This window comes from Macrobrachium nipponense, chromosome 18, assembly GCF_015104395.2.
Source record: "Macrobrachium nipponense isolate FS-2020 chromosome 18, ASM1510439v2, whole genome shotgun sequence".
NCBI lineage: Eukaryota > Metazoa > Arthropoda > Malacostraca > Decapoda > Palaemonidae > Macrobrachium > Macrobrachium nipponense.
The window spans coordinates 54,175,316-54,193,539 of NC_087211.1; the positions used below are offsets into that span (position 1 = coordinate 54,175,316).

The 18,224-nt window shown below is 45.4% G+C and overlaps 1 protein-coding gene across 3 annotated transcripts in view; it reads left to right on the forward strand.

The window, feature by feature from the left end:
• LOC135197061 (mitochondrial outer membrane protein SLC25A46-like) overlaps window positions 1-18,224 on the forward strand; it is a 96,905-nt gene that overhangs the window by 73,069 nt on the left and 5,612 nt on the right. For all 3 annotated transcript variants that reach the window (XM_064224005.1, XM_064224006.1, XM_064224007.1), the window contains 3 exons: window positions 15,611-15,729; window positions 16,121-16,262; window positions 16,654-16,773. In XM_064224005.1, the coding sequence (XP_064080075.1) occupies window positions 15,611-15,729; window positions 16,121-16,262; window positions 16,654-16,773 (381 nt within the window). The remainder of the gene's footprint in view (window positions 1-15,610; window positions 15,730-16,120; window positions 16,263-16,653; window positions 16,774-18,224) is intronic.

Sequence of the window (18,224 nt, forward strand, 5' to 3'; positions counted from 1 at the left end):
GAGGTACCTGTCAGTAATACTATTCACTGCCAAGTAAGCATCTCTCTAGGTGTTCATTTTCCCTTGTCTTTACTTGCCTTTGTGATTGCTAGGTATCTTGTGCATTCATTGCATTAATTAATGTTGTTACTTGTGCTCTGTTGAAGCCTGAATTTTTGTAGTACGTATTAAGATTATGGAAGTAATGAATTTTTTGCAACCTCAGGAGAAATGAAAGTTGGAGCACACATTAATTGTACTGATATAGTAAAATCCCGAGCAACTCAGGAAGATTGTGGTCTGTATTTTATTTTAGAGTAAAATGCTTCTGAAGTTTTTAGGCTAGTTGAGATCTTTGGTTTTACTGTGGATGAACTATATTGGTAATTCTGTTGTGCGGTTATACTTGGTCTTTTAGGAAGAATGTCTTTAACAGGCATTAGGGAGAATTCATTTCTGTTGCAGAAAATACATTTTGTTCATGCCACTTACCTGACATATATATATATAGCTGTATTTTCTGACGTCCGACAGAAATTTCAAAACTCGCGGCACACGCAGTGGGCGGCCAGGTGGTAGTACCCATTCCCGCCGCTGGGAGGCGGATTTCAGGAACCATTCCCATTTTCTATTCATATTTTTTTTCTGTCGCCGGTCGGTAAACATCTGTTTACAGACCTCTGCTCAGGATTTTTTGGAAATTGACTCGCTTTTAAGTATCTGATTGATTTTTTTGGTATTGAATTGGATTGTTGAATTGGCATGCGCGATAGTGGACCGTTTTTTTATTTTGGATTGACTTTTCTATATAAGATATGTCTGGATCAAGTGTTGTGAGTTTCAGAGTGTGTGTGAGGGCTGATTGTAAGGTGAGGCTACCGAAAGCATCGGTAGACCCCCACACAGTATGTATGAGTTGTAGGGGGCTTAATTGTTTGATTGATAATCGGTGCAATGAATGTGAGAAATTGACCGATGATGAATGGAGAGTATATGAGTCCTATCGCCTTAAATTGGAGCGCGATAGGATCAGGAGGTCTTCCTCCAGGAGTGGTTCTTCCAAAGGTAAGACTAACATCTCTCCTGCATTAACACCTGTAGTGTTTACAACCCCTAAACCTGTGTTTCCTTCGGGCTCTGATTCTGTGTCGGGAGAAGCGAATGCTCTCTCTCTGATTTTGGAGTCTCTTCGCACTCTGGAGACCAAAGTGAAAGCCTTAGAAACTGGCTCGGTGCAAGTGTGTGATCGTGCCCCCAGTGTTGTGGAGGGGGCGTCAGATCGGCCCCATAATGCCTCTAGGCCTAGACCTCTATCAGACTCCCAAGACCCAGGGAGGAGGTATGTCGAAAGCCGCAAGAGGGTGGGTTACGGGGGCTTCCCACCGATCTGGCGTCCCTTCGGCAGACCCTGTAGCAAAGACCCAGGCTGCCAAGGACCGTGCACGACAGCGCGCGTCCTGAAAGAGTGCTTTTCGTCCTCCGAAGCGTCCTCCCCGCGCAAGGGGTGGGGGTGGAGCGCTCGGAGAGACTCTCGTCCTTTGAAAAGGACGTTTCGTGCGGAGGACGCTTCACGTCCTCTTTCGCCGCTTTCGTCGGAGAACGCGTATGACGTTTTTCCGCCTCAGAAGAGAGGTAGGATCTCCTCCGATGAGGACGCTAGGTTGCGTGCACAGGCGCGTATACCTGAGAAACAGGTAGCTGTACCTGTGAGAAGGAAGGAGGCGTCCCCTCGCCCCTCGTCTTCTCACAGGATCAGTCCTGCTTCCTCTGTTCATTCTTCCCCAACGAAGAACATTCTTTTGTCCCTTCAGGACCAGCTATCCTCGCTTATGGCTCAGAGGACTCGCCCAGCAGCAGTCGAGCCTAAGCGGAGGAAGGACCTTAGACTGCCTGTCAAGAGGACTAAGCAGTCTCCTTCTCCTTCACCTACTTCGTCTCGTTCGCCGATCGCTTCTCCTTCGGCGATTCGCCGATCTCGTTCGTCCTCTAGAAGGACGTTACGTCAGGACGCTTTTGAGGAGGACGCTCTGTACGAGGACGTTCGGCAGGACGTTCGGCAAGACGCTCGTCAGGACGCTTGTCAAGACGCTCGTCATTGACGCTTGGCAGGCTAGGCAGGACGTTCGTCAGGACGCTTGGCCAGGACGCTAGGCAGGACGTTCGTCAGGACGCTCGCCAGGACGCTAGACAGGACGCTCGGCAGGACGCTCACCAGGACGCTCGGCAGGACGCTTGGCAGGAAGCTCGCCAGGACGTTCAGGCCGCCTTTCAAGACGTTTTTGGGGATTCTGATCAAGAAGTCGTACCCCCAGACGCTAGTTTACGCGCACAGGCACGTATGCCAGCGAAGAAGAAATGTAAGGACGCTTCTCGGGCAGGTGAGACTGCTGCGGAAGGCGCTGAGGACGCTCGTCCTCCTCAGGACGCTCTACCTTCATCGAGCAGTAAGCGTCATAAAGAAGACAGCCGAAATAAGGCTGCCTCTAGCAAGGATAGGGGTCCTTTGATCAAGCCAAGACCTGACATTAGGACGCCCTCTCCTGACAGACGGTCTCCTCTTCCGTTTAGAGAAGAAGGAGAGCTAAGTAGTTCAGCTGAATCGGTCGAAGAGGAACCTGCTGCAGCCCCGTCTATCTCGGACTATAAAGTCCTCGTACGACTCTTGCGTTCTTCTTTTGAAGACAAATTTCAGCCCGCAGCTCCCAAGTCTCCTCCTTCGCAGTTTTCTTCATCTAAAACTGGAAAAACCCCGGAGTTTGTAGAGATGAAAACTTCTCTCTCAACGAAACGTGCTTTTAAAAAGCTCCAGGATTGGATGGTACGAAGGAGAGACCAAGGCAAGACGACCTTCGCCTTGCCTCCAACTAGACTTAGTGGAAAAGGGGGCATTTGGTATAGAACCAAAGATGAAGTGGGAGTTCGTATCTTCTTCGGCTCAAGGAGATTTCTCCAGCCTAGTGGATTTGCAGAGGAGGTCGCTTTTACCCTCTGCTAAGGTAACCTGGACCGCGTCGGAGACTGACCATCATTTGAAGGGTCTGCTCAGGACGCTGGAAGTCTTCAACTTCCTTGACTGGTGTTTGGGAGTTCTGGATATGCAAGCGAGAAGCCCAGAATCTCTTAGTCTGGGGGAGCTGTCCAAGCGGTTGTTAGCATGTATGGACAAAGCCGTCCAGGGATGGTTCGGAGGAGCTCGTATCTCATTTTGGAACGGCTTTATTAAAAAAGAGAGCTTTGCTGTGCAACTTCACAGCTCGTTCGGTGACTCCAGCTCAGAAAGCGGATTTGCTGTTTTCGCCTCTTTCGAACCATCTCTTCCCCCAGACTTTGGTAAAGGACCTGACGAACAGCTTACAAGAGAAGGCAACTCAGGACCTTTTGGCCAGTCTACAAGACGGTCAGCCGTACCTTCAACCCCTCTTCAGCTGCGGTTCGACCGCCGAAGAAAGTAAAGCCCTTTCGTGGGGCTCCCCCCTCGAGAGCAGCTCCTCGAGGGAGAGGGTTTTCACGAGGAAGAGCTTCCTTTAAGCCAAAGCCTTCCAAGTGAGAAGCATGTCCTTCAGACACCAGTCGGAGCCAGACTGAAGTTTTTTGCGGGAGCGTGGAGAGAGAGAGACACGGACTCTTGGTCCCTCAAGATCGTGGAGCAGGGGTACAAGATCCCCTTTTTAGATCTTCCTCCTCTTTCTACGACTCCCAGAGACCTTTCTCCATCCTACCAAGGAGAAAAGAAGAAAGTATTGTTCGATCTCCTTCAGCAGATGATCGACAAAAGAGCGGTGGAACAAGTCGCGGACCTGGGGTCGCCAGGTTTTTACAACAGAATCTTCCTAGTACCGAAGCAGTCGTCAGGTTGGCGTCCAGTTCTAGATGTAAGCAGGCTCAATCTTTTCATGGAAAAGAACAAATTCACAATGGAGATGCCTCATTCTGTTCTGGGAGCGTTGAGACCGGGGCGAACTGGATGGTATCCTTAGACTTGCAGGACGCGTACTTTCACATCCCGATCCACCCTCTTTCAAGAAAGTATCTAAGGTTTGTCTTAGACAACAAAGTATGGCAGTTCAGAGCTATGTGCTTCGGACTGACCACGGCTCCGATGGTGTTCACAGTAGTTATGAAGAACGTAGCGAGGTGGCTACACTCTTCGGGAATAAGAGTTTCCCTGTACCTCGACGACTGGCTGATCAGAGCGTCGTCGAGAGAGAAGTGTCTGAAGGACTTGCAGTTCACTTTAGCCTTAGCGAAGTCCCTGGGACTTCTGGTCCAACCTCGAAAAGTCGCTATCTGACCCCAACACAGGTCCATCGTGTTATCTGGGGATTCAGATGGATTCATTGGGCTTTAGTGCTTTTCGAGCGTTTCCGTCCCAGGAACGTCAGCGGCTAGGCTTAGAAAAGATCTCAGCCTTCTAAGGAAGAGACTTGCTCGGCGAGGGAATGGATGAGTCTGCTGGGGACCATTTCCTCGCTAGAAAGGTTTGTTTCCTTGGGAAGACTGCACATCAGGCCTCTCCAATTTTTCCTTGCGGACGAGTGGAAGGCCAAGGACGATCTCAATGCCATTTTGAGAATATCGCTTCCAATCAAGAACCACCTAAGATGGTGGTTGGACCCTCAGAAGCTTCAAGAGGGCGTGTCCCTAAGTCTTCTGAGCCCCGACATAGTGTTGTTTACAGACGCTTCCATCACAGGATGGGGAGCAAACACTAGCGGGGGGAAGGAAGTGTCAGGCTCCTGGAGAGGGGAACAGGTAGCCTGGCATATAAATGTCAAAGAACTGGCAGCAGTATTTCTGTCCCTGCAGTTCTTTTCGAAAAGAGTTTGGAGAAACAAGATTGTTCAGATAAACTCGGACAATACCACAGCACTCGCTTATTTAAAAAACCAGGGAGGAACACACTCCAGAACGTTGTTTTCCCTAGCGAGAGAGATTCTGCTGTGGGCAAAGAGAAAAAGGTGACTATCCTGACGAGATTCATTGCAGGAGTGCAAAACGTCAGGGCAGACCTTCTCAGTCGTCGGGACCAAGTCCTACCGACGGAATGGACCTTGAACGAAGACGTTTGTCGAGACCTGTGGACGTTGTGGGGACGTCCACTGGTCGACTTATTCGCAACGTCAAGGACCAAGAGACTTCCTCTTTACTGCTCCCCGGTCCTGGATCCAGAAGCAATCGCGGTAGACGCTTTGCTTTGGAATTGGACGGGCCTAGACTTATACGCCTTCCCACCATTCAAGATTCTGGGGGAAGTCATGAGGAAGTTTGCGGCCTCGGAAGGGACGAGGTTAACCCTGATCGCTCCGATGTGGCCAGCGAGAGAATGGTTCACAGAGGTCATGTCTTTCCTTGTAGACTTTCCAAGGACATTGCCCTGGAGGAAAGATCTACTCAAACAGCCTCACTTCGAAAGGTTTCACCAAAACCTCTCCGCTCTGGGTCTGACTGCGTTCAGACTATCGAAAAGTTGGCCAGAGCGAGAGGTTTTTCTAAAGCAGCTGCGAGAGCAATCGCACATGCGAGACGTGCTTCCACAAGAGCTGTTTACCAATCGAAGTGGGCTTCCTTCAGGGCATGGTGTAAAAAGGAGGGAGTTTCCTCTTCCTCGACCTCTGTGAACCAGATAGCTGATTTTCTGCTCTTTCTCAGGAATGTGCAGAAATTAGCGGTCCCTACCATCAAGGGATATAAAAGCATGTTGTCAGCGGTTTTTTTAGGCACAGAGCCTAGACCTGTCTGACAACAAGGATATTCATGACCTTTTAAAGTCTTTCGAGACCTCGAAGGTTCCTCAAATGAGACCTCCATCATGGAATCTGGATGTAGTCCTTAAATTCCTTATGTCGAGCACTTTCGAACCGCTTCAGACAGCGTCTCTTCGAAACCTGACAAGGAAGGCTCTTTTCCTAACTTCTCTTGCGACGGCTAAGAGAGTTAGTGAAATTCAAGCGTTTAGCAAGTTAATGGGATTCAAAGGGGACAATGCTGTCTGCTCGTTGAACCCAACTTTCTTGGCGAAGAATGAAAATCCTTCGAACCCTTGGCCGAAGACTTTCGAGATCAAGGGTATGTCAAGTCTGGTGGGCCAAGAACCAGAGAGAGTCCTGTGCCCGGTCAGGGCTTTCAAGTTCTACGTGCATAGAACGAAAGAGGTAAGAGGTCCCTCAGGTAACCTCTGGTGCTCTGTGAAGAGACCAGAGTTACCTTTATCGAAGAATGCTGTTGCTTTCTTTCTAAGGGACACCATTCGGGAGGCTCATTCATCTTTCCAGAAGACTGATTTGAGCCTCGTCCGAGTAAAAGCGCACGAAGTACGCCGTCGCTACCTCTCTTGCCTTCCAAAAGAACATGTCAATCAAGGACATCCTTGATTGCACCTTTGGAGGAGTAAACTCCGTCTTCACCTCACATTACCTAAAGGGATGTGAGAACGATCTATGACGATTGTAATGCACTGGGGCCATACGTTTCTGCGGACACAGTATTGGGGTCCGGAAGTAGCTCTTTCCCTTTCCCTTAGTTAGGTTTAAGTTAGGTTGTTGTGTTTTTAGGTTGTGGTGAGTCTTATGTGAAGATCTCCCATCCTTTAGTTAGTTTTAAGGGGTTTTTGTGAATAGTTGGTCAGGTGGTGGTCAGTTGCTTCGTTGCCCTCATTTGTATGGCCTCGATGGTCTTGTCACGCTGAGGTCTCGCACCCGTTGACAGATCATCCAGAGCGCACCAGCACTACAGGTCTCCACCTGGCTGGCAACTCTGTGATTAAGCAAAAGCAGCCTTACGTGACAGTAATCACATAGTCTACTTTGCAAACAGGTAAGGAACCAAGATGTATATCATCTACTTAATTTAAGTTTCCTAAAAAATCCTATTCTGTCTCTTCCCACCATCCGAAGGTGGGATTCAGCTATATATATATCTGTCAGGTAAGTGCCATGAACAAAATGTTATTGTTATTATACAATTAAATTTGTTCATACTTACCTGGCAGATATATATAATTAAAGTGCCCGCCCTCCTCCCCTCAGGAGACAGAGACATTAATAAAAAATATGATAGAAAATGGGAATGGTTCCTGATATCCGCCTCCCAGCGGCGGGAATGGGTACTCCACACCTGGCCGCCCCACTGCGTGTGCCGCGAGTTTTGAAATTTCTGTCGGACGTCAGAAAATACAGCTATATATATATCTGCCAGGTAAGTATGAACAAACTTAATTGTATAATAACAATAACATTTTCAGAATGAATGTACTTTTAAGAGACACAGTGCCTTGTCAGAGTTGCTTGGAAACTGAGTCTGAAAAACTTATACAATGATGGATCCCTTATCCTTGGAAATAAAGGTATGTATGAACAAAAGTAAAATTGATACTTACATGGAACAACAGAGCTTTTCTGGGCTCAGTCCGTGTCGCTCCGTGAAATGCATCCTTGATCCTCATTTCTAAGGTATAAATACTGCTATACATACCAGAGAAAAAAGCGATACAATAGTGCCAGAATAACTGGCTCGCTCACCTTATATAAAGGTGTCGGTATAGTAAAAGGGTGAGCGGAAAACCACTACCAGAGGTCCCCTGCCAATTAGCTTCCTTCTCCGCCAAAATCCCTCGCTACAGAGGAGCCGCACCAAAGCCCCGCTACCCGCTACTACTACAGTGAGCGTCTCTGATGTCATTCCTTTCGATAGCCTCGTCAGCGTTGCACGCATTTTTGCTTTGTGTTGTGATCTCGCTTCGTTTGGAATTCTTCCTTTGATCCAAGATGGCTCAAGCTTCTGCATCCAAGTTAAGCGTACTGCTTTTAAGGTTTTAGATCTTATATTAGGATGTACATCGTTTTTGTGAGACTTAGAAGTGAGGTAGCGGGAGTATCGTTCTCGCGCCGCCTTCTCCCTTTCGCTGACCGCATGGCAGTCTCTCATGTTCCCTTTGGTCTCCTATACCAATTGGACATACGATGTTACGCAGTATTTACCTTTTCAATTATATTTATTTATCATGTATGCAGTTAGCTTGATTTTATTACTGTAGCCCTTCACGGGGGTCGTTTCGCTCGGACCACATGTCTCAGATCGTAGGATAGACTAGTCTCATCCCGATCTTCTGTTGTTATGAGCTCTTCCCTCCTACATTGGGACATTGTCCCTTCGTATTGTCCTTCTGCTCCCCAGTCGCCTGCCCCCGATTCCTTCGGTACGGCATACTGTCTGGCCGTGTGAGGTTTCCGATTAGCCTAGGCCTTTAGGACATCCCTTTCTCTACTCCATTTGTTATTTCTTCTTTCCATCTCCGTGCTATCTCATTATTGATATTTAATTTATTTTTATTTTTGTGTTCTTTGGCTGCGGCTGGGTTAGCCTATAGGCCTTCCCCACCGACTGGCCTTTTCTCACTGCGTGTCTGTTCACCTGGCAGAGAAGAGTTCCAGTTGATCGCGCACGAGCCACCCTGTTGCTGACCTCCCACCTCCCTCCCCCGCTTCCCCCCTTTCCTTCCCGCTCACCCACTTCGGTGCGGTGATGTGACTCGCTCACTACCAGCTAGCCTATCCGAGTCTACTCAGGGACGGAGGGAGAACCCTGCGGGATCGTGGGGAGGGAGAAGGGATACACTCGGTGCTCAGGCATTCGTACCTAGCCGCCAGTCCACTGGGTCCAGGACTCGTGCCCCCCCTCCCTCAACAGCTAGGCTAGCCTAGACATGGGAGGCTGGGACTTTGTCCCCCCTACACTTTGCATGACTACACCTCTCTCTCTCTCTCTCTCTCTCTCTCTCTCTCTCTCTCTCTCTCTCTCTCTCTCTCTCCCCACGTCTGTTACCCTCCCATCGCTCCGGCTATCTCAGACCCCGGTTAACTCCGGCCCTGACCTTGAGCTTGGGATTTTCAGACTTAAGGCCCCGGCCTTATCGTGGAGTTCTCTCTCGTGCATTTCTATGTTATTGTATATATATCTCTAGCCATAGCACACTCACACATGCACATTTTCTCATATTTGCATATACTGTGCATGTATTTTCAATTATTATTGTCTTCATTGGAGTTATCACTTCGCAGCTGAAGTTGCGGCCCTCAACCTGGACCTGGAGCCCATGACTGTTGACGTCATGGGCAGCGGTAAGGGTATGATTGAGGCAGACTCTGTAGGGGTTCAGGGCCTTTCCCTGAGCCCTTCTCCTTATCTTTCTCTTCCTTCTACCTCTACTTCTTTCCGGGGGTTCTCAGAGAAGCAAAGGTCCGTCAGGCCTAAGTCTTCTCTGACAATCCCCAAAGTGAAGCCTTCTTCAGGCTTCAAACCAAAGACCAAGGTCCTGCCTAAGAAGACAATCCCTTCTCCAGTCTCTAAGCCCTTGGCTCACCATCCCGAGGCTGACAGGACAAGGGTAGCCTCGTCTTCTTCTTCGAAATCTTCTAAGCATAAGCCTCGAAAGGAGAAAGCTCCAAGCTCTGGCTTCCTCCTTCGACCCCGAAACCTTCTCCTCCAACATACTGGCGCAGGTAGGTGACGTGGTTGGGAACTTGGTTCAGACCAAGTTCCAGGAGATGTTCATGCAACTCTCCAGTTCGGTCGAGGCTTCCGGGCATTCGATCCAACCCTTGACGGAGTGTGTCGCAGCCCAAGAGGGAGCTATCACGGGTATCCGGGATACTTTGGCGGCAGGGCATCCCCAGTCAGGCCAAGCAATTTTACCCTTGCTTATGCCTGACTCCTCAAACCTCCCTCCGTTAAAGCCGAACAACCCCTGGGTGGCTCTCCATGCCCCCTTCGCAGACGGGATGCTCTCAATTGAGGGTTGCGGTACTTGCAGGATAGAAGATTTTGAGTTCTATCCTGAGAACTTACAACCTCCTTTCATGGGCTACGTACGTCTAACGGACGCAGCCATGATGAGAGAAGACAAGGTCCCGAAGGAGACCGCCATCCTCCCCCGAGAGCAGGCTCAGCAAGCTTGGCTGAGAAGCTTAGTGGAATGGGAGTGTGAAAACACTCGCCTTACCGCTTTTAGGAGCTCTTTCACCATCTTTACCACGGTGGAAGGTACTCCTCTTCCACTGACTGAAAGTGGTGGAAGCTACGTACCAGGCGGCTCTGAAGGATGAGCCCATGCCTCAGCTCAGAGAGACGGAACCGACCTCTCTCCTGATACCAGGTTCGGAAAACTACTTTGAAGGTGCAGCTCCTACCTTCACTGTAGGAAAGCTTAAGCCGTACTGTACTACCACCTTGCTTGGTGAGAGGCTACCTAGGCTCTCCGACTTCCTTATCCAGACTGAGTTTGATGCCCGGACTAGGTTAAGTAGGTCCCTGAACTCCTTGACTATGACGGAGGTGACGGCTCTTGTTTATGAACAAGAGCCGTTGTTTAAGGTCATGGCTAAGTCGCTTCTGCATACAATGCAGTGCGACTTCTATGACTTTGTCATAGCAAGGAGGAACTGCAGGAAGCATGTCCTTGCTGAAGCTACGATCCGACATGAGCCGAACAAGTTCATCTCCTCCTCGATATGGGGCACGGACCTCTTCCCCACCCAAGTGGTGAATGAGGTACTATACGAGGCCTCTAAAATAAACCAGAGCCTGAAGGTCCGGTGGGGTCTCATCGCCAAATGCAAACCCGAGTCCTCCGGATCCAACCCCAGGCAAAAGAAGAAGCCTAGGAAGTTTCAGCCCTTCCAGGCTCCTCAACAGGCTTTAGTACAGGTACCTCAGGTACCACAACAGGCGGCAGCAAAAGCACAACCACAACAACAGTATGTGCTTTTGGGCCAACCTCCTCAACAGCCCCAGCCATCGACCACCTTCGCTGTGTCTCAGGCCTATAACTCGGTTTTTGAGGCTCAGGCCTTTCAGCCGTCTAATAGGTTCGCCAGGGGTAACAGGGCTAGAGGTGCCTTCCGTCAGAGAGGAGCCGGAAGGACCACCAGCGGGGGCAAAGGTTTCCGGGGTGCATGCGGAGGCCGCCCATCAGCAAGCCAGCAGTGAGAGTCCCAAGGTAGGAGGGAGGCTGTACCTCTTCCGTCAAAGGTGGGGATTCAGCCCTTGGGCTCAGAGCATCGTGACCAAAAGTCTGGGATGGAGTTGGCTTCAAAACCCTCCTCCATCCAACAGCTTCTATCAGAAACCAACAGCAGAATTGGTAGAGTACACCCAAGATCTTCTTCTCAAGGGTGTAGTATCAAAAGTCAAGACTTTAAAATTTCAAGGACGCTTGTTCAGGGTGCCAAAGAAAGGCTCAGAAAAGCGGAGAATTATCCTAGACTTGTCCCATCTAAACTCATTCATTCTTTGCGACAAGTTCAGGATGCTGACCGTTTCGCAGGTACAGACCTTGCTTCCCAGTGGGGCCATCACAACCTCTATAGATCTTACAGATGCCTACTATCATGTTCCAATAGCAAGACACTTCCACCCCTTTCTAGGATTCAAGCTAGGAAGGATAGCTTACTCCTTCAAAGTGATGCCATTCGGGCTCAACATCACGCCCAGAATCTTCACAAAGTTGGCGGAAGTAGTTGTACAAGAATTAAGAAAGAAAGGAATAATGCTAGTGGCCTATCTGGACGATTGGCTTGTATGGGCAAGCAACTCCGATGAGTGCCAAAAGACGAAGGTCAAGGTAATCGAATTCCTGGAACACTTGGGATTCCAAATAAACAGGACAATGTCCAGGCTAACACCGGAATCACGCTTCCAGTGGTTAGGCCTACAGTGGGACTTAAAGTCCCATACTCTATCAATTCCGCCGTTGAAAAGGAAAGAAATAGCCAAGTCAACAAGGCAGTTTCTCAACCGTTCCCAGACCTCCTGGAGGAACCAAGAAAGAATCTTAGGTTCACTCCAGTTCGCTTCAGTCACGGACATCTTACTGAAAGCCAGACTGAAGGATGTAAACCGGGTCTGGCGATCGAAAGCAAACTGCAGATCCCGGGACAAACTAGCCTCCATCCCGGCGATTCTACGGAAACGTCTCCATCCATGGACAAAAGTCAAGAACTTGGCATGAGCAGTACCTCTCCTGTTCCCCCCGCCTTCCTTAGTGATCCACACGGATGCCTCACTAAGTGGTTGGGGCGGATGCTCACAGTACAAGAAGGTCCAGGGAACCTGGTCCTTACCATTCTGCCAGCTACATATCAAGGTTCTGGAAGCCATGGCAGTATTTCTCACACTCAAGAGGCTCCATCCTCCCAAGAAAATACATGTCAAGCTAGTTCTAGACAGTGCAGTAGTAGTCCACTGCATAAACAGGAGCGGATCCAAGTCAAGCCATCTCAATCATGTGCTGATAGCCATTTTTTCCTTGGCAGACAAAAACAAATGGCACCTAGCAGGAGTAAGGAACGTAGTAGCAGACGCTCTATCACGCTCCATCCCGCTGGAGTCGGAGCGGACCTTAGACAAGGAGTCATTCAAATGGATTTGTCACAAAGTTCCAGGGCTTCAGGTAGACCTCTTTGCCACGAAGTCAAACCACCAACTCCCATGCTATGTGGCTCCCAACCTGGACCCTCTGGCCTTCGCCACGGACGCTATGGCTCTGGAACAAATGGAAGAAGATTTACCTGTTTTCTGCAGTGAATCTTCTTCTGAAGGTACTAGACAAGCTCAGAACGTTCAAAGGACGTGTTGCCTTAGTAGCTCCCAACTGGCCCAAAAGCAATTGGTTCCCACTACTTCTGGAATTGGGACTCCAGCCTCAACAGATTCCCAATCCCAAACTAACCCAGTTAGTACAAACGAGGACTGTGTCCGCTTCCTCAAGAATTCAGAAAGCCCTAACTTTATGGACTTTATGAAGTTTGCGGCACAAAAAGATGCCAACATCGATCCTCAAAATATCAAATTCTTAGAATCGGATAAAAGGGAATCCACATTGCGCCAGTATGATTCAGCCGTTAAAAAACTGGCTTTGTTCCTTAAAGGCTCAAATACCCAAACTATGACTACTAATTTGGCCATAACCTTCTTCAGGACATTATTCGAGAAAGGTTAAGCACCAAGCACAATAACTACTACCAAATCTGCTCTTAAAAAGATCTTTCAATTTGGTTTTAATATAGACCTGACGGATTCATATTTTTCTTCTATCCCAAAGGCCTGTGCTAGACTTAGACCTTCTGAGAGGCCAAAGTCAGTCTCATGGTATTTAAATGATGTCCTTAAATTAGGCTCACAAATAGATAATGACTCCTGTGAATATCTAGCCCTTTTGAGGAAAACATTATTCCTCATAAGTTTGGCCTCAGGAGCTAGAATTTCAGAACTGTTGGCTCTTTCTAGAGATCCAGGCCTTATCGAATTCCTCCCTTCAGGAGAACTTCTTCTTTCCCCAGATCGTCATTTTTTGGCCAAAAACGAAGATCCACAAGAGAGGTGGACCCCTTGGAAAATCATACCACTACCACAAGACCAGTCATTGTGTCCAGTTAACTCCTTAAAAGCCTACTTGAGCAGGACTACCCTGATATCCTCAGGTCCTTTATTTATTAGGGAGAAAGATGGTACACTTTCTTTAAAGGGAATTAGGCAACAAATTTTGTATTTTATTAAGCAAGCCAACCCAGATTCTTTTCCAAGGGCTCATGATGTTAGGGCAGTTGCCACTTCAGTCAATTACTTTCAACATATGAACTTTGACGATCTTAAGAAATACACAGGCTGGAAATCTCCGACAGTATTTAAGCGCCACTATCTGAAGTCTTTAGAAGCCCTTAAATTTTCTGCAGTGGCAGCGGGAAACACAGTTTCTCCTGACACTGCTTAATATTCCTAACTCTTCTCTGTAGCTCTTCGCTTCTGCCTGCCTCACTAGCACCCTTACTTAGCTTGGTCGTCTCTATATTTAACCTTGGATGTAGTTGTACATATGGATACTATTATCTTGTCTTTGGGCTTGGTTCCCTTATATGTTTTGTATATCATTATCACATATTACTGTAATTGTATTTTCTTAATATTAAGTTAGGTAAGATTATTAAAACGCATTTATTTGTATATAATTTTATTACTCTGTTGTAATCTTAAGTTCTATATTATAGCAACTAACCTTACTTGTGTTTTAATTTACCTACCTTTTGCAGTAATTTGATATGTATTTGTATAACTTTCCAAGCTTGGTGGAGCCAATTCTCTGGCACTATTTCACAGAGCGACACGGGCTGAGCCCAGAAAAGGGATTTTGATGGAGGAAAAATCTATTTCTGGGCAATAACCCGTGTCGCCTAGTAAAGTCCCACCCTCTTCTTCATGCCCCCCCCCCCCAAGCTTGGGTTCTATCTTCAGGAATGACGTCAGAGACGCTCACTGTAGTAGTAGCGGGTAGCGGGGCTTTGGTGTGGCTCCTCTGTAGCGAGGGGTTTTGGCGGAGAAGGAAGCTAATTGGCAAGGGACCTCTGGTAGTGGTTTTCCACTCGCCCTTTTACTATACCGACACCTTTATATAAGGTGAGCGAGCCAGTTATTCTGGCACTATTGTATCGCTTTTTTCTCTGGTATGTGTATAGCCATATTTATACCTTAGAAATGAGGATCAAGGTTGCATTTCACTGGGCGACACGGGTCATCGCCCAGAAATAGATTTTTCCTCCATCAAAATCCCTTTTTTAAGATGCTTACTGGAGAGTTTGCAAATATTTTGAGTAGCATTTTGCAAAGGTTTTATCAATGTGTGAATTAATTGGGAGAGTGAGGACACAATAGTTTATGTTGTACATATGGTTTATCCATCTTATCTAATTGTTAATATTTATTGTGTCAGCTTCTGAAAGTGAAGACTTCACTGGGTGTTTTAATATATGCACAGAAAATGATTGGGCAAAGCAGCCATGATTGTGATTTGGTTTCTGTGCATCAGATTGCCGTATAATAATGTTTACTCTTCCTTTGTGATGAGAAACAAAACACTTGAAAGTGAGAGTTGGTAAGATCCTAAAAACATGATCAGTGAAGATTATCACATTCAAAATGTGAATACAGTGGAAAAATAATAAGTGTCTGTATGTGGCTTTATGGCGTGAAATTTTATGCAGTGTATTAGCATAAACATTAAGAAATTTTCATTCAGTAATCATATCTGAAATGGTTCACACTTTGCATTTTTAGTTTGTGCTGATCAACGTAGTCATATAGTTATGTAATAACATTCTAATTTTTTCTTTTAATATTTGGCAAAACGATTGGTAATGGTTTTTTTTTTCCACTTCCTCCTTTGCAGGGTCAAGGTTAGCACTTGTAATTTTAATTTTTTACTGTGTCCAACATTGATAATGGGATAGTTATACACAGCACATATGTTTTCCCCCAACAACTTGGTTTATATCATGAAAGGATTGTCAGGAGTGCAAGAGTAAACCTACTTTGACAAGTGTCTTGGAAAATTTATAAGCAGTCTGCATATCTAGCCATTAAGAGTTGGAAGTCTGTATAGGAATTGAGTATCTGTTTTGTTGGCTTATGTTCTGTTATTTGACCTTGATATCAAGAAGAGGATGGGGTTTTTCTTATAAAAATATTTGCATCAGAACTATGATTTATTGTGATATGTAGCTTTTTTAATTACTATTTTGTAGAGATGGTAATTTCTGCTTTATTAACTTCTCCATGATGAGTAATGTCTGGGTTTTTTTTGTAGGGTGCTGTTAGCAAGGATTCTGGAGCATTTGCAGATGCATCAGTTCGTCTTCATTCTGCATTCATTGGTCATCTTGCCTCAGATGTTATTTTATACCCACTGGAAACGATTTTACACAGGTTAGATCCAGTTTTTCTCAATTTCTTTCTAGTTATGGAGGAGAAAAATAGATCATATCAATTTACAAAGACAAGTGACACCAATGTAAAGGACTGTAGGTGACACAGAATTTATTCTTAAAAGTGGATTATTGTTGGATTTTGGAGTCAGAAAACATTTACATTTGTTTTCTTTTATGAATTCAGTTGATGTTCCGTGACCACATTTAGTTGTTAACTTTTATGTACTTAAACAGTAAACTTAATGAAATTTAATTGTAATTGAGAGCTAACATACTTTATACTACTTTCACTCCCAGTTTAGTACTGTTCCGTTTGTTTTGGTAGTGAACTTTTTTCATATTGATATCTAATAATTGCATAGGTAAGTATTACAAAGCTATCTTTTCAGGCTTCACATGCAAGGGACGCGCACAATCATTGATAGCTTGGATGTTGGATATGAAGTGAAACCAATTCTTACGAGGTATGAGGGGTTCTTTGATTGTTTACACACCACTCTACAAGAGGAAGGAATTTTTGGTCTCTTCAAGGTACAAGATTTCTTTCTGTTCCCTTGGGACATGATGAAGTGAGGTAGTACATTCTTAAAAGGCCCATATTGAATTTGGGATGTTGTATCGTTGATATTTCTCTCTTTATTGTCTAAACTTACATGTCCCATTACAATGACTTTTTAAATACCATTACATTTAAGCATCACATTTTAAGCATTCTGTGGCAACCAGCCCGAGAAGAGCCTTTGTTAGGCTCAGAGGTTTGGATAAACTAATCCTTTATAATATAATAATAGTAATACGTATAAGCATTCTGTGATTGTTGATGAAAGTTTTTTTTTTTTTTTTTTTTTAATATAATCCATTTTATAATTTTGAGAAATAAGATTACCATAATGTCCTTTCACACTTACTGTGTATATCTCAGGGATTTGGAGCTTTGTGTATGCAGTATGCTTTGTATGGAGCAATCTTGAAGTTTGCGGAGGTCATTATCAGAGAAGTTACCTTTATCCTTGTCCCCCCAAAACCAAAGCCAAAACCACAGGTAAGGTATAAATTCTTACTGTTTTTAATTTATCATAGGTATGAAAGGGAGTTCATTCAGATTGTGTCCAGTTTTTGTGTTTGAGTACATGTTTGGATGTCTATAGTATATGATAAGGCATTGCAGCTCACAAGGTGTTCTTGAGATGTTTGTGTTATCGGTTTACTGTATGAAGACCACCTGTGAACATTTAAAAGACACCAACAAATTAGTGCTGTCGAGTAACAAATCCGACAGGAAATTTTGTCAAAATTTTCATCTTTTCAATATAAAGAACTGAAGGCAAACTTTTTGAGCCTGCCATATGAGAATCAGGTTTTTAAGCTAGTAGACTGGGTATGTAAACTACTAAGGACCTGAATATTTTGTTTTATAATTTGAGTGGTTATTTTATATGTGCATGAATAAATCATCAAGGACTCCTTTTAACCCTTTCGTTGTGCGGGGCTGATCTCCTCAGTCATCTTTCGTTTTGTTCTAATTGACCAGCTCTTAATAGATAACACTTTTCTCTCATCATTTTAAGGAGCTTTTGTGTACATTTTAATAAAGATTAGAAATACAGATTCAAAAGGGAGAAAATTAGTCACACAGCAGGACACTGGTGTTGGTAACGGGCTTGCAGCAACGGGTTAGTGAAGAAATAGCTGGTCATTTCAATTTGGTAATACTACAGATTTACAGTGACACTACACATTAAAGCCTTATTATGTAGTGCTGGAGTTCATGGTTCTTATGAGTACAGTAGTGCTTATGTATGTACTTTGGTGTATGATACTGTAATCCCAAAGGTAAGGTACTCAAGCCATAGCTACCATTTATATTGATTTATTTTGGTGCATGTATTTTACATTTGTTTTCAGTATTTATTTCTTTTTTATAGTTCCTAATCTGTTGATTATTAGGAAATGCTTGTGTTATTCCAGGTTTTTAAGAACTAGTGCTGAGTATTGGTGGTAGATTCAATTTTGAGCTTTTTTTTATATCTGGAATCTTATAGTGTATCTAAAATATTTGTGACAGTATGCCTTTGGTATCACTTGTTTATTGTTGATCATCGGCATAAGGATATCATGGAGCGTAGTTGCTTAAATTTTAGGTCTCAGGTTTAATCGCTGATATTCCCCATAGGGGGCTAGTACCATCAGTGCACCTCACAGGGTGCACCGTAGGCATTACTAAATGTTCCTTGCAGTATCCCTTCGGCCCCTAGCTGTCAACCCCTTTGGTTCCTTTTACCGTACATCCATTCATGTCTTTCTTCCTTCTTGCTATCCACCCTCCCCTAACAATTAAAAAATTATTTCATAGTGCAAGTGCGAGGTCTTCCTCCTGTTACACCTATCAGACCTGCTTACTCTCAATTTCCTTTCCAGCACTGAATAACCTTATAGGTCCCAGTGCTTGGCCTTGGGCCTAAACTCTATATTCTATTTCATTTAGTGATATTT